At 39.4% G+C, this 17,767-nt stretch overlaps 1 protein-coding gene across 4 annotated transcripts in view; it reads right to left on the bottom strand.

Moving 5' to 3' along the window:
* Positions 1-17,767, bottom strand: part of NBEA (neurobeachin) — an 873,840-nt gene that overhangs the window by 524,184 nt on the left and 331,889 nt on the right. For all 4 annotated transcript variants that reach the window (XM_079778900.1, XM_079778901.1, XM_079778902.1 and 1 more), the window contains one exon: positions 4,798-5,236. In XM_079778900.1, the coding sequence (XP_079635026.1) occupies positions 4,798-5,236 (439 nt within the window). The remainder of the gene's footprint in view (positions 1-4,797; positions 5,237-17,767) is intronic.

Here is a 17,767-nt window from a genome sequence, read left to right as displayed (position 1 = left end):
GAAATAAGCCAGTCATAGAAAGATAAATACCACATGATCTCACTCACTTGTGGAACATAATGAACAACATAAACTGATAAACAAAAATAGATCCAGAGACATAGATGCATCGAACAGACCTTCAAACCTCAGAGGGAAGGCAGGGGAGGTTAAGAGATCAACCAAAGGACTGGCATATAAGCATAACCAATGTACAGAGACAGTAGGGGGTGAGGGCCTGTGCTGGGGGGCAGAAACAGGGGGGGGGGAGAGGTCGATGGAGGGAAAAGGAGACATGTAATACTTTCAATAATAAAAAATTTAAATAAAAAATACTCTACCCAGGACACTTGGAGCATAATAACTGGCCTTTCAATGGCTAGATATCACAGAAACTATGAAATGTAAAGGTTGACAGATTTTTAGTAAATTTGGCTCACATATGCCTATTATTCCTTTAAATAATATAATCAACACATTTATTAAAAAAAAAGAAAACTACAAGAACAGCAATTGAAATCCTAGCAAAATTATAATTTTTCATAATCTCACTTAATTCTAAGTTTAAAGAAATAAATGTAGCAGAATTCCATTAAATCTATAAAATATTTATTTTATACTCTAAATTGTCATCATTAGCACTGATATTAAAAATTTTAATGTTAAAAAATTAGAGAAAAATACCTAGCCTAAGCTTGTACTTTGGATTTAATAATATGAAGCCTATCTATATAGTTGTTTTGTACTATAATATTGAGAAAATATATAGTTTTTCATCTTAGAAATTTTCTTTCTCAGAGAATGCAACACTTGGAAGCAAGAATAGAAAAGTTCGACGAGACAAAATGGAGACCACTTTATTGAAACTCAGAAATTCGAATATAAGCAGATCTGCAAAATCCTAGGGGATCATGTTAGATAAATGTTTATTAGACAGAAAGGCAGCAAAATCTATTTTTGAAATACCAGAGTTAAAACAATTTTCTAAACATAATAATAATTAAAATCCATGGAGAAGCATATTGCCCTATGACTTTTTTTTTTTTTTTGTCTTTTGTCCAAACTAAAGGGAATCTTAAAAATCCCAGGAAAACTGACTGAGCTAAATCACAGATATATACCAAATTCTCAAAAGATTAGAAACATGTGGATCTATAAGATTAAAATTTTAGTATAAAAGATAGGGTAAAATTTAATTGGTGGTTTAGGAGAAAAGCATTACCACAACCTAAAAGTGACAAGGTTACTAATTCATAAAAAATATAGCTCAGCTAGTATACTTTATGAAGTATAGACTTACATAGAAATCTATCAAAACAGTATTTGGGGAAACTTCACAACTTGATTTATGAGTTCTATGGTGAGATTATTAAGTACTTCTGTTAAAAATATGCATAATAAATAATTCTCTTTACTTCATGGTAACAGCACATTAGAAAAGCTGATATAGTTTTAAAATTGCATATAGTTTTTTTCTCACTATACAACAATACTAGAGGATCTCTAGCATTTTCAGTGGTTTACAATTCATAAGAATATATTTGTTAGGGCCACTCAGTGTAATCAAAGACATACCCAAATTTGGCACAGATGATGATGGGGAGGAAATGAAAGAAAAAGAAACAGCTCTTTCATATACGCTGATAAGAATATTTCTGCATTTTATAATAAAATCTGGTGAAATATTTAAAACTAAAAGAATAAAAGGTTATTTTAGTTAGGTCTAAATGTTCTAAAATTTGATATTGCAGTTTACCTAATGAAAATGAACTTCAAAAAATAAAAAATAAACTTCAAAACATTGGAATTATTCAATGCTCCATCCACTACTAAGTGGTGAGAAACACCCTAGGCACAACCTAACTTAACACTATTCAAATCACAGTCGTTGTTTCAGGAAGCTTATTTCCAAATTTACAATCTGGAATAAATGCAAAGAATACATGTTTGCAATAAAACAAGTAAGTTATTGGCTAATAATAGTAAAATCCTAAGTGATTTCCATGGGGGCCTTACAATATTATTAGGTATGATTTAGTTATAAGTAAATGAATAATTGAGTTTATAGCTATTTTTAAACTAAAGATAATTTCATAAATACGTGATTGGTACAATAAGACTGTGTTAATTCTGTGTTTGAAACTGGTAGTAATCAGGACGTTGCTTTGAAAGCCTATCATCTTGGATCTTATTTTCAAAAATTCAATCTGGTGTTAAAAGATATGTCATAACTTGGGTTTCAGACTTTAGTGTTTCAGAAGTGTGTTTACATACTTCATTGTGTAATTATAGCTATTTAAGGTAGATAAGACAAATAAATGGTAGCTATATTTTGGAAATGTAATTGAAAAATGCAGTTGTCCAGAAGTATTTGTGGGTATGATATCTCTGAAAAGCTGCTCAAAGCTACAGAGTTTGAAGTTAAATTTTTGATGTTGTCACTCTCAATCTATTGAATAGCTGACAGACAATCAAACCCTTCTGGCTGGCTGGCAGCTCATTTTGCCTGGCAGGTGGCAAACAATTAGACACACCAATTTGTGCCTCCTGATGACATTAAAGCATGAAACTAAGTTGTATGCAGGGCCTAGTGATTTGTGTGAAAGCATTTCAAAAATAATACTCTTTGCCGTGGCAACTCATTTCAGACTGCCACCTCCCATTATGGCTTTGAGCAGTGAAGACGACAGACTTGAGTTACAGGCAGTGTGAGGCCGCTTCTGTTCAATCCTTCATCTCGCCCCCTGAGACCTCAATCCCTCCTTTCATCAATATCACCTCATCATTTACATTTGATAGTACTTGAACTCTTGCATATATTAACTACACTGGAGACCCTTTTCCTAAAAAGAATTAAAAATATGTTTTGTGCACCTCAATTTTATTTCTACTTAGAATTATGATTACCCTCCCATTGCATTTTACACAAAAGCTACCAAGAACAAATCAAAGGGTTCTATTTTTCAAAAGCAATATTCTCAAAATATAATAAATTTTGAGTAGCTAAGAATATTGGCACTCAGGTGATTGCTTTGTTAAGATTTATTGGGGAAAAAAACCCATTCTAACAATAATCCAAACTTGATTCTCTTATGCAAATTACCATAATTCTCTGTATTTATTGTTTTGTATTTTAACAAAATTTAAATATGTAACTTAAAATTAAATGGAACACAAACTTTCATTACCTTAAGGTGTCGTAACATTTATTTATAGAACTATATAATTAAACATACTTATATTCATATTTATATGCACTCATAAAAACACACATACCCAGACATCCCAGGACCATAAACCAAATAGGACATAAATATGAAATGGCATAGGAACATCCAAGAAACCACATGAATGAACATCCAAATATTAACAAACTATTTTTAAAAGAAATATCTTTCTATGTTTATAGACCTCTCTTTTTTATTTTATTTTTTATTTTTGACACTTAACACATTTTATCTTATATGAAAATTATTTGCAAACATTTTTATCTCCTTTGTTCAAAATTATTTGCAAGAATTTTATCTCCTCTAAGTACATAATAGACAAAAGATTTAATTCATCTTTATATACTAATATAATGACCAGTGCCACTTATATTTTCACAATAGATTTTCAAGAATAATCTGTAGAACACTGGTTAAAATGTGTAAGGGCAAAGTTTAAATTATATTCCTATACAAAAAAAGATAATCCTCACCCTTAAACACCAAAAAAATTACTGTCCCTAATTTATACAAGGCAGTTTGACTATTTTAGATATTATATTTTGACTATATATTTATTTTGACATTACAGGTTAAGAAACATTTTATTTCCTAACTTGATTCTTTATAAAAAAGAGTTGCTTGTCAATCACTTCACACACATACATTTTTTTTTGTTGGAAAATATGTTTTGAACATTCAGAAGGTTAAAAAAAAGTATGTAAGCATAATTTGGAATATGTATCAATCCCAGTATCAAAGTTAAGTAATATTGTTAGAATTAATGACTATCCTAAAGTAATTTTCTAATGCTGCACATTTTTTAAATAGTAGAATGTATTATATGCACACGTTCTTTGGTTCTAAAATATTTTATTCTCCTGTGGCAAGTATAATGGAACAGAAAACAAAATTCTTGGTACTCAACTAAAAGTTCCTTGTACAATTAATATCTGAATACAAACAGATAAATGGGGCCATGTTATAAATCGTTTAGAACCCTAAAATACTTTTAAGCAATATTTACTTTCAAATGTCTTTCAGCAATAGTTACTTTCTAATACTTGCTTCAAAATATGGCTTTTGCATGGATAATGTAAATTCCAAGAGGAAGATGATCACACATTTAATTTTTTTCCATATATCTGCATTTAAAACTCAAACTATATATTACTTAAGGCAGGCTGCTTAATATCCAACAATTATTATAGTTTCATTAATAATGTAATGGAATTTTAGAGCCAGAGTAGACCTTGAAAAAAATCTGGCCTTCCCCATTTATATCCATTAACAAATTAAGTCCAAAAAGATAAAATGACTTCCCCAATGTAGTGTAGTCACTTGATGGTTGATTATGATCAGAATCTGAGTTTCTCTATTTCTAATTCAATGTGATATCCTCCATAACATATTGAAACCCCTTTTTTAGAGATATATTACTAAAATGCCATACTGAGATCAATCAAGTTGGTCTGTCACTTAGCTATTATTTGTAGTAAGAATCTATATTAATAAATCTAATGTTTTCAAGACCTCCTAATATTTTTAAATGAACAGATTCAAATTTTCCTCCCATGTGTACAGCACTGTAAGTAATTAGTTTAGTACCTACCTGTCAAAGGAATGAAACTGCATAGGAAGAATAGCTTGCGCTTCTCTTTTCAATGCTGGATCTGGATATGGAATAGGATCAGGGCCACATTCTGCAATTTCCACTGGAGCAGCCACAAGGCTTTTCAATATTTCCTTGACATTAATGCCTTTGGTTTGACTAATGCTAGATATGGATGGTGCAGGTTTCAAAATTTCACTAGGATTCTCAGTTAAGCTTTCTTGTGATTTTTTCACTTCAGAGGACAAAGTGGATAACAGTTCGCTCATGGCATCAGGGCCTGCACTCGGCTCTAATTCTGCCCCATTCAAGATGCTAACCACATGCTCCTCTCCAATTCCTGAATCTGTATGAGGAATGGAACTTTCTAGCTGAATATCTTCACCAGGGGTTGGTGTTTCTTTTTCCTTTATAGTGTCTGGGAATGCAGCAGGTGTTTCTGTAATGAAAGGAAATGCTTTCAATAAAAAACTCAGTAATTGGAAACCCAGTAATATTAATAAAATAGCTTCACATAATAGAGAAAATAAAACCTGCAATAAACAAAAAGCCTGCTGTCTGGATGTGCAGGACAGCAGGGTTAAAACATATCCATATACACCTATATTTGTTTAGTAATCATCAACAGACCCTGTTTCTATTACAAATCATTTGGCATTTCAAAACAGGTATCTTTAAGAATAGGGAACAAAGTTCCCATACAATTTTTCATAACAGCTCATAAATAATTATTATACGAAGTTCCCCTTTTATCATTTTATTGTTAGCAAAAAATACTGAAGAGATTTTTTATACTTCTCTAATATTGTCCTTAAAATGTCATTTTTATAACTTTTATGGTACTTCAATAATCAATGTCTAATTAAAACATTTAAACTGATTGAAGATATTTTAAAGTTCCAAGAACATAATACATAAAATTCAAAAGAGTTAATTGCAAAAATCATGTCAAATGATTAGTTCAAAATAATAGTTTAATCAGAAAATAATGCTCTTCAAGGATTTAGCTTACATGTGCCTTTCTTCAAGAATAATTATTTTAGAGTACTTATTTCTAGTGAATAAATATAAACTTAAATTTATGAAAACTTAATTAGAAAAATATAGGTATGAGATACACATATAACATTACCAATTAAAATGGATAAAAAGAAAAATACCTTTAAACTATTAAATTCATATTAAATCTCATAATACAAATGTTAATATAATAAACTTCTCCATATAATAGATTTATGTAACACTTTCAACAATAAAGATAAAAAAATGAAACCATAGCCAACACACACAAATAAATAGTTATAAAATTGTAAATGATGACCTTAAAAAGTTTATCTAATCTAGAATATGATGGAGATAATAACAGATCTTAATTTTATAAAGTCATGATAAAGAAGAAAATAAGATACTGCATGAAAATTATTTGCAATTCCTCCTTAGATTCTTAGTAAATGTTAGCTAGTTAGAAATAATGTCTTCATATTATTCAATATTCCTAATATATAATATTTAGTTAAATTCATTAAAACAATCATCTCTCACAGTTCAGTGTTATATTATGCTCTTCCTAATATTTATTAAGTAGGTTTTAGTTTTGCATGTTTGTTTGATTTTAAAATTGAAATAAAATATTAATTAGTGTAACATGATACTAATATTTAAAAAGTGGGTGACCAATATGAAAAACAGGGTAAATCTATTCTTTGATGATCCCAAGACTAAGAATTAAAATAACTCCACAAAAGTTTTGAGACAACAATAATTTCAGTGGTACTACAGGGAAAGCATTACAGAAAGAAAAAGTTAAGAGATAAAGGTAACAATTTGGATTTTTTTATAAAACCTTGTAAAAGAAGATTAAGACAGAATACCATTAGGAATAAACTGGAAGGAAAAGAATTGAGATGTTTATGGAATATCTAGCTTAATGAAAAAGAAGCATAGTGCTCTCCCACTAATTGAGGAAGAAAGCAAAGGAGGAGTGTATTTGTTAGAAAAAGAATGAATTAGATTTTGATTCAATTAAGTCTTCATAATCTCTGGGATATTTATATCTGCAGGTCAAGATAAGTACAGACATATATTTTGGGAACATTTAAACTGAGGTGCTAATAAAAACTTTGGAAGTTTCACAATAACCTTAGAGATACAAAATGAGAATATGATGAAGGCAGTTTTTCCACTATCAGTGATACTACTCAATTTATTTAGTACATGTGCACCTACAGATAATACATTTTTGGAGAGAAAACAAAAGGAACTAAGTAATAGTATTAATATTTCTGTGACAATAGGACTGAGAATGTAAATGCAGAAACAAAATGAGAACACTAACATCAAGAAAAGATAAGTATCATGGTTACTAGAATGGGCCAACTTTTCCTACAGAGTTTAATTATCAAAAGGTGTATAATCAAGTCTACCACTTCGCCTAAATTTAACCAACTTATAGATTTGGCCTACATTTACCCTAATGTGATGTCTCAATATCTTTACTTAAGGTGTGTTTTACATAAGAGGTATGGGAAAATTGTAAATGTTTCAAGTTTTATTAATATGAAGTATAAACATTTTGCTAGCAAACAAATATCAAAGGAAATAAAAATTTTAATTTGGTATCTACTGGGGCCATATAAAATATTTATCTATGAAATATAATTGTTTGCTTTTCTATTCAAGTGACTCTCAATGGACAATTAAAATCCACAACTCATGCTTGACCAGTGTGGCTCAGTGGATTGAGTATCGTTCCATGCAACAAGAGGTCACCGGTTCAATTCCAGGTCAGGCACATGCCAGGGTTGCTAGCTCGATCCTCAGTAGGGGACATGCAGGAGGCACCCAATCAATGTTTCACTCTCATGGATGTTTCTATCTTTCTCCCTTTCCTTTCCTCTCTAGCTAAAAATCAATAAAAACACATTTTTAAAAAAATCTGTAACTCATCAACTAGATACTTAAAACTCCAAAAAAAAAAAAAAAAAGGAAAGTTTATAAAAATGAACATTAAACTTTCAAATGAATCATCAAAATATTTACACAGCCCAGCCGGTGTGGCTCAGTGGTTGAGTGCTGACCTATACACCAAGAGGTTGCTGGTTTGATTGCTGGTCTGGGCACATGCCTGGGTTGTGAGTTTGATCCCTGATGAGTGGCATGCAGGAGGTAGCCAATTGATGTTCTCTCTCAGGGATGTTTCTATCTCTCTCTCCTTTTCCCTTCCTCTCTCTCTAAAAAAAAAAACCACACCCAATAACAATACGTTTAAAAAAATAAAATAAATATTTACATGGTAATAAAAACCTTAGTTTTATTTTTACTGTAACTGGTGAAAAAATATTTCAAAAATGAAGCAAGCAGTAAATTTAATATTTTAACAAAAATTCTATTCAAATAAATATGTTTTGTAAAGCATACCCTGTGTTCATGTTACATAGAAACAAAAATTAACACTAATGGAAATTTTTATAATAGCAATTCTTTTAAAAAATAAATCATAGTCAAAATATTAATTTCCCATTATGTATTAACATGTTTTACAGAACATGCTCTTAGTTGATAGCATAAACATCAGCTTAGATAACTTACATGTTTTATTGTGACACTCTCATCAGTTTATCCTATATAATAAAAGCATAATATGCTAAGTGTCCGACTGATTGGTTGAACTTTTGGTTGACCGCTTGACCAGTCATTATGATGTGCACTGACCACCAGGGGGCAGATGCTCCGACTAGTAGGTTAGCTTGCTGCTGGGGTCCGGCCAATCAGGACTGGACGAGAGGGCCGGACACGCCCTGGAGCCCTCCCAGAGCCCCTCCCTGGCCGGCCAACCTCCTGCAGTCCCTCCCCCTGCTGGCCAGCCCCCATAGACCCCAATCAGAACTGGGCGAGACGGCCCCAATCGGCCCCATCGCTGGCCAGGCCAAGGGACCCCACACATGCACGAATTCATGCACCAGGCTTCTAGTATAATAATGCAGGAACATTACTAGCCTAAGTGATCTTAACCTCCTAGGAAACAGGCAGTTGGAAGCCAGATGCCTCTTCTTTTTTTACTGTGTTTCATTGAGTCTAATTGAATTCATCTAATAAACTTTGAGAAAATTATGGGATTAAGTCTAGCAAATAACATGATTTCTACATAGATATCACATTTATAACATTCCTTCCTCCAAAAATCTTGTTTTACAGTGACTTATAAAGTGTTTCAATATGTCTGACCTATTAAGTTATTCATATTGGTATTTTCCAAACTCAATAATAACATGAAAAGTAACATTCAGCTCCTTGTTACTTTAACACTAAATATTATGTTAAGATTAATTATTTCATCTTCAAATAGTAATACTAAAGAAACTAAATCACATTAGAGTGATTTAAAATAAAACATTAATATCTGTATATAACATATTTTGTTTATATTAAATCAAAAAAATTCCAAGTTACATAAAAATTAACCAGAATTCCAAAGAAAAAACATAGATAAAATTTTAAAAATCATTAGAGTTCATTTTATATAACAAAAGAATGCAATAAGCATTGAGTAATTATTTTCAATTATATATATACTAGATGCCCAGTGCACGGAATCATGCATAGGTAGGGTCCCTAGACCTGGCCGGCGATGAGGGCCCATCTGTGGGGCGACTGGCAGGATGATTGGGCCTCCCGCTCACAACCACCTTGGTCAGCCTGGCACCACCCACTCGAAGGCCCCACCCCCACCGCCAGTCGCTTTCCTCTGTGGGGTGACTGGCAGGATGATGGGGGGGCCCCCACTGGCACCTGCCTTGGCTGACCGCTCACCGGCCCTGCACCCCACCACTGCCGCCACTCGCCTCCCTCTGCGGGGAGACTGGCGGGGTGATTGGGGGAACCCACTGGCACCCACCTTGGCTGGCCTGGGGCCTGCAGGCTGGGGGCAGCTCCAGTGTTGAGCATCTGCCCCCTGGTAGTCAGTGCACATCATAGTGACCAGTCGTTCTGCCGGTAGTTCTGCCATTCGGTCTATTTGCATATTAGGCTTTTATTATATAGGATATAATAAAAGCCTAATATGCAAATGTGTGTTATATACACACACACACACACACACACACACACACACATATACATATACACATATACATATGTATACATATGATGCAAATTTTTTGTTTGCTAAGTGCATAAAAAATACTTCAGGAACTCAACATTACTACCAAAAAAATATCCAAAATAGACAAATTATAATTTAGAAGAAACCATTAAGAGGCAAAAAGATACTTTCAATTGATGCTTTGACTATGATGTGTAAATCTGTTTGCGAGTTTTGAGTTCAATGGAGAGCATTGAGCTCCTTGGATTGCTAGTAATCACTTTCATCAAATTAAGACCTTTTCAGGACAGTATTTCATCAAACATTATTTCTTCCCTTTCTTATTTCTTCCATTTCTCTTTCTCTCCTCTCTTCTCTAACTCCCATATGTGTATGTTGCTTCACTTGATGGTATCTCATAGGTCTCTGTGGCTCTCTCCACTTTTCTTCATTCTTTTTTTTTTTTTCATTCTGTACCTCAGAGTATGATAATTGCAATGGACCTTTCTTAAAGTATGATTCTTTCTTCTGCCAAGTCAAACCTTCTGTGGAGACCCTCTAGTGAATTTTACATTTTAGTTATTAAATTTTCAACTCCTAAATTTCTACTTGGTTCTTTTCTATAATATTTCTTTATTGATATTCTCTTTGGTTAGACATTATACTAATATTTTTAATTCTTCAGAAAATATTTCCTTTAATTACTTGAGCATATGTGTAATAGCTGGTTTAAGGTAACTGTCTAAAGTCCAACATCAGGTTGTCCTCAGGGGCACTTTCCATTGAGTGTTCTTTTTTTCGCCCTGTGTGTTAGCCTGTTTCTTTGCATATTTCATAATTTTTTGTTGAAAATTATACATTTAAAACATATGATGTGCCAATCCTGGAAATCAGGCCCCCTCTGATGGGGTTCATTGTGTCTCTGTTTGTTTATTGAGTCTCCTGAACTAATTCTATAAAATCTATATTCTTTGGCACCTGCAGCCACTGAAGCCTTCACTCAGCCAAGTCATCAGCTAATAACTGGACAGAGTTTGCCTTCAGTGTCTTGAACTAGTAAGACTTGTACTCAATGCTAGAGATCCTATGTGTATATTGGAGCATACTTCCAACACTTATCATGTTTACAATTCTCCCTTGCCCTTTACTTCCTGCTTGCACAGGGCCTAAAGATTATCCAGAGGTATATGATTAGGGCCTTCTCAGGTCTTTCCTGGACCTCTGAGGAAAGCCTCAGGAATATGAACATCTTATTTTCAGATCTTCCTTTTAAGGTTTTTGGTAAGGCTCTTGTTTGTCATGGCTAGTATCACCACCTCAGGCAGTTGCAATGTTATGGAAAAAAAAAAAGTTTTTGATAATTATTTTGACAAATACCTTGGAAATAGGCTTTACTCACCAAGCAAGCACGGATCAGATAAAATAATAATGGAGCTTTACCAAAGGAAGCTGCCAAACAATGCCCAAAAATGGGACTTTCTAAAACCTGTAAACCTAGTTGTCCTCCTTCCAGTAGCTACTAGGCTGCTGGTTTTCACCACTGCCATGGTTGACTGGCTGCTGGTTTTCAAGGTTAATGCAGAGCTGGATGGCAAGAGGGCAAGTTAAGTCTCCACAAAGCTTGCTATTCTCATAAAAAAAAAAAAAAAAAAAACCTGCAGTTTTTCTTGATTTAACAATCTTTGGATTGTGTCAAACTTCTGATTACTTTCCAGAGAACTAAAAAGGGATTGTGACAATTTTTGCCAATGTTCTCATTGCTTTTATGGAGTAGTTTTTTGGAGGTTCTTACTCTACTCTTTCACAAGTCCTGCCTCAAAATTATGTTTAAGCTCCAAATTTAAGGACAGTTCCAATTTGTACATTTCTGTCAAATATAAATTATAAAATATTCACATAGCCCTAGACAGTTTGGCTCAGTAGGTAAGAGCGTTGGCCTGTGGACTGAAGGGTCCCAGGTTCAATTCTGGTCAAGGGCATGTACCTCGGTTGTGGCTCATGTGGGAGGCAACCAATCGATGTGTCTCTCTCACATTGATGTTTCTCTGTCTCTCCCCCCTCCCTTCCACTCTCTCTAAAATTAAATAAATAAATAAATAATTTAAAAAATCAATGGAAAAATATCCTCTGGTGAGGATTAAAATAAAATAAAATATTCACATAAACATGTTTTGCTCTTCCCTTGCCTTAGCTTATTTGTACTTTTTCTCTTCTCAAAGAAAAAAAAATCATACATTTCTCTAATGTAATGGAGGCAGCCAATAACACTAATAATAAATGCCAACATAGATGTATAAAACTTTTCTTGAGTTGCAGAGAAATACAAACAACCAAAAGTGGTATAACATTGTTAATATCAATTAGATAAACCACACATTGCATTTTATATTGGGGTGGGCAGAAGCAGGTTTACAGTTGTAATACAAATAAATACAATCTATATAATAAAAACCCAGTGATCGTTACGGCGGAACAACCAGAATGACCAGTTGCTATGACGCGCCAGCCGCAGGGGCTGCCACCAGCGCTGCTGCTGAGCCTGAGGGGCCCGGGGCCAGTTGCGCGGCCGCCGCCAACGTGCGGGTAAAGAAGAACGCAAAGGTGGCCAGCGTGTGTGTGCAGCTTGAGATCAGGCTCTGGGGGACGAATTCAATCAGCTGGGCACAGAGATAATTGTCACCAAGGCTGGCAGGTCAGGGCGCCCCTCTCTCTGCTGTAACCCTCCCCACATGGTGCCAGTCTCAGGCAGCGGGCTTTGGCTAGATACACGCGAGCAAGACTGAGAAACAGGATGGGGTGCATGGCGTGGCCACCTGCAGGTCCCTCTTGGTGTGGGCCAGCTCCTTCACTCTCCGAGTCTCAGCTCTAGCGATAACCACCGGGCGTGCTGGGCCAGAGGGTACTGCTCCGAGGCCAGGAGGGCGGCGGAGAGAAACCCTGGGGACCTGCCGCCCGACCAGCAGCCCAGGACACAGCACCGCCAGAAACGTACCGCTCAGAGCACACCAAGCTTGGGGGGAAGGCAGCCGCCTGGGAGGGGCCTTGCCACCAGCCGGCTCCCGGTGGATCCCACCTCAAAGGAAACTCGGTCTGTGGTTCCTTAGTTCAGTCTATGTCGGCTAAAGAGGAGCCGCTGGGCACATTTAGGGGAGAATTAAGACTCTAAAACAGTGTGTTCTGTTCCGTAGAGATTGCTACCCAGTTGTCTTAGGCTAAATTCCGGGTGATTGTGGGGCCCGGCTCTGCCACTGGGGCCCACGTCTTCCAACTGGCCTGTGTTTGCTGTAAGGACCCCAAGAGAAGAAGGGGAACAGTTTTTCGATGCAATGGATTTGACCAACAGACAAAGGCGAGTGCCGGCCTGTGTCTAATGTACACACAGACCCCAGCTCTGAGTCTGCCTGGCCAAAGGGAGCTCAGGGCCTGTGTGCAGAGCCTTCTGGGGTTTCTGTTTCCTTACTGAGGCCGTCCTCCCTGGGAAGCCAGGGGCCCACGCTCAGCTCCAGCTCAGTGGGTCTTCTCCAGGCCGCTCCCCCTGGCTGGCCCCACCCCCAGTTGACCCACTCAACCCTGATCGGGGTGGGCCGGCCAGACCCCACCCATGCAAGAATTCATGCACTGGGCCTCTAGTAAATAATAACAATATAGGACTAAACTGTGACTTGCATGCTCACAACTATAAACCTGCTTTTGCCCACCCCCATATATGATTAAGAACTTAGGCTTTGAAATTAAGATTGTTTTACTTCCAATCAAGAGTTATTCATGATTTGTGATGCAGGATGAGCCATTTAACTTTCCTCAGCCTTATTGCTTTACCTGTAAAATGAGCATAACAGTACATACATAGTTGTGATTATTAAAGAACATAATGAATATCTACCATAAAATAATATTTAACTATAAGTTTTGTATCTGTTGCTGTCATTATGGATTTTACTATTATCATCACTACCATCATCATCTATATTAATAAGAGGGTAATATGTTAATTAGACCGGACATCTTCCAGATGACCTTCCTGACGTCATTCTGGACAAAGCCATGGTGGTGGGGCCAAGACAGAGGCAGTTAGGGGTGATCAGGCTGGCAGGGGAGAGCAGTTAGGGGGATCAGGCTGGCAGGGGAGAGGAGTTAGGGCAATCAGGCAGGCAGGCAGAGGCAGTTAGGGCTGATCTAGCAGGCAGGCAGAGGCAGTTAGGGCTGATCAGGCAGGCAGGCAGAGGCTGTTAGGGGTGATCAGGCTGGCAGGCAGAGTGGTTAGGGGCGATCAGGCAGGCAGGCAGGTGAGTAGTTAGTAGCCAGCGGTCCCGGATTGCAAGAGGATGTCCAACTGCCGGGTGGACATCCCCCAATGGGTCCCAGATTAGAAAGAGTGCAGGCTGGGCTGAGGGACACCACCCCCCCCCATGCATGAATTTCATGCACCAAGCCTCTAGTCCTATATAATAAAAGGGTAATATGCAAATCAACCAAATGGGGGAATGACTGGTCGCTCTGACATGCACTGACTACCAGGGGGCAGATGCTCAACACAGGAGTGCCCCCAGCCCACAGGCCCCAATCAGGTGATCAGGGCCTGCTTGCCAACCTCTTGGTCCCTTCCCCCCTGCCGGCAGGCTCCGATGACCCAATGGGGAATGGGGAACTGGCGGTAGGTGGTGGTAGACATGGGCAGCTCCAGCAAAGGCCCCTGCCTAGCCAGTCGTCCCACACACAGAGGGCAACCAGTGGCAGTGGGGGATGGGGCTGCCAAGCGGGCTGAAGGGCCAACCTCTCAGTCCCTCCCCTGTGCTGGCAAGCTCTGATCGCCCGCTGGGGATCTGGGGGTGGGTGGCAGCGGGGGGCGGGGCCGGGGAGTGGGTGGGAACTGCCAACCTCTCAGTCCCTCCCCTGGCTGGCTGGCATTCTTTCCCACAGCCTACACACAGGCCTGCCCACAGCTGCAGACAGTTGCTCCTCACTCCTCCCTACCTGCTCCCTGAGGGGGAGGGAGAAGCCATCAGAAAGGCAACAGGAGTTGGTTAGGTGGGTTGTTGAGAAACCTGTCTCCTGATTCTGCTGAATTCTAACCCTGTTCAAAATTCCGTGTTCTCCGCTTAAAGCACCTGATCTTAATCTCCTCAGTGGTGCTGCAACCTGAAATCTAATGGGACCTGTTTGTGGGATGGGTTGTTGTGCCCCAGGACCCTGAAAGTAGAATCCTCCAGCAAAATGACACAGTGAACGTTCAGGTCTGACTAGAAGGACCCTGATAGTGCCACTGGCCCCTTGAACTCTCTCGGGCATTGGGCCCACACCCCATCCCTTACCTGAAAGAAATTCCACACAAAAGCACTTCCCATGAAAGGGCCTCCACCAGGGGAATCACAGCCTCCTACCTGGGCTCGAAGTACATCCTGGGCCAGACCCACCTCAGGTGCAAGATGGCAAATGGGGAACCGGGGATAGGTGGCGGCGGGGGCAGGGCCAGCTGCCAGCAGCCGGGGAAGATGGCCCTGATCACAGGCCAGGCCTAGGGACTGTACCAGTGCAGGAATTTCATGTGCTGGGTCTCTTATAAGAAAATATAGAGCCCAACACCTCTATTAGTTATTCACTCTACTCATCATTAATTTCTGTCTCTTTTCTCTAGGTTGGCCCCTTTATCTGTAGACCACTATATCCTATCCTAAAAAATGTGACCTCTCAATCCCAACTTCCTTATAAGTCTAGCCCTTAAGCTACTTTGGGTATTTCTCCTTCCTTTCTGAAGAGAATATGGCATAATAAAAATATTATCCTATCTAATAAAGAGGTAATATGCAAACTGACCATCACTTCAACACTCAAGATGGCCGCTCCCATGTGGATACAAGATTGCCGCCACAAGATGGCTGGCAGGGGAGGGCAGCTGTAGGCAATCAGGCCAGCAGGGGAGGGCAGTTAGGGGTGACCAGGCTGGCTGGGGAGGACAGTTGGGGGCAATCAGGCCGGCAGGGGAGCAGTTAGGTGTCAATCAGGCTGGTAGGGGAGTGGTTAGGGGTTGATCAGGCTGGCAGGCAGAAGCAGTTAGGGGCAATCAGGCAGGCAGGCAAGCGGTTGGGAGCCAGCAGTCCTGGATTGTGAGAGGGATGTCCGGCTGCCCGTTTAGGCCACTGGGATCGTGCCTAAACGGGCAGTCGGACATCCCTCGAGGGGTCCCAAATTGGAGAGGGTGCAGGCTGGGCTGAGGGACACCCCCCCCCATGCACGAATTTCGTGCACCGGGCCTCTAGTTATATATAATAAAAGCCTAATATGCTAAGTGGCCGGGCGTCCGGTGTTGGCCTTTCAACCAATCAAAGCTTAATATGCTAATATGCTAAGGCCGCTCAACCACTGGCTATAATGTGCACTGACCACCAGGCAGCAGACAGTCGACCGGTCGACCAGTCACTATAACATGCACTGACAACCAGGGGGCAGACAGTTGACCAGTCGAACAGTCGCTATGACGTGCAGTGACCACCAGGGATAGATGCTCTGACCAGTAGGTTAGCTTGCTGCTGAGACACTGCTGATCAGGACTGAGTAAGACAGGCCAGACATGCCTTGGAGCCCTCCTGCAGTCCCTACCCAGCTGGCCAGCTTCCCGTGTCCCTCCTTGGCCACAATCATGCATCAGTGGGGTCCCTCAGCCTGGCCTACACCTTTTCGCAATTCCGGATCCCTCGGGGAATGCAGGGAGCCAGTTTAGGCCTGATCCCACAGGCCAGGCTGAGGGATCCCACTGGTGCACAAATTCGTGCACCAGGCCTCTAGTCTATATAATAAAAGCCTAAGTGACCATTATGACAGAATGACCAGAACGACCAGTCACTAACCACCAAGGGGCAGATGGTCAACGCAGCAGCTGCCCCCTCATGGTCAGTGCACTCACATAGGGGGAACACTGCTCAGCCAGAAGCCGGGCTCGCAGCGGCAGTGGTAGGAGCCTCTCCTGCCTCCACGGCAGCGCTAAGGAGCAGTGAGCCAAGCAGTAAGGAGCCTGCTGCTAAGGAGCAGCGAGCTGAGCGGTAAGGAACAGCGAGCAGGCAGTGCAATCCATGTGGGGAGTGGGCCTAAGCTGGCAGCTGGACATCCCCTGAAAGGTCCCGGACTATCAGAGGGTGCAGGCTGGGATGAGGGACGCCCCCCTCCCCACCCAATGCATGAATTTCGTGCACTGGGCCTTTAGTGGGAATATAATCAAACTGATCAAAGTTCCAGTTTGGGCTCCACACCTTACTAGTTTTCCATGTTGCCTCGACAAATTACACTTTCAGACTTGTAGGAACAGCATTTGAAAAATGTATATCTTAAGTATGCTGTGAGGATTAAGAAACTTATCAGGCTATTACCTGTATTGCCTTTGCTAGACTCAGCTTCCCCAAAATTAGAAAATTTCCACAGACACCTCAAACTTAACACATCTAGATTTCTATTTCCTTCTGCAGGTTAGTAAAATTTTCAGCCGTTATTTCTTCAAATAAGATTTCTATCCCTTTCTCTTTCCCTTCTGGGAGGCCTATAATGCAAATGTTATTCTGCTCAATGTTGTCCCCTAAGTCTCTAAAGCTATTTTCACTTTTTTAAAAATCATTTTTCTTTTTGCTGCTCTATTGGGTGAGTTCCACTGATCCTTTCCTATGCTTCAGATAGTGTGCTATTGAACCCTGTATTATATTTTTCAGTTCAATTACTGCATTCTTCAGCTCTGTCACTTCTACTTGGTACTTTCTTTTATATTCTCACTAGAGGCCTAGTGTATGGGATTCGTGCACTGGTGGGGGTGTGGCCTGCAGGGATCAGCCTGTGGGAGCGCCGCTCAACCTCGTCAGCCGAGGGGCTGTGGACCCACTCTCTGAGCGGCTGCTCCCTGGTCCGGCA

The sequence above is a fragment of the Cnephaeus nilssonii genome (genome assembly GCF_951640355.1).
Source record: "Cnephaeus nilssonii genome assembly, chromosome: 8".
In the NCBI taxonomy this organism is placed as follows: Eukaryota; Metazoa; Chordata; class Mammalia; order Chiroptera; family Vespertilionidae; genus Cnephaeus; species Cnephaeus nilssonii.
Note: the sequence above shows the minus strand (reverse complement) of the source record. Positions and strands in the feature narration are given on the sequence as shown.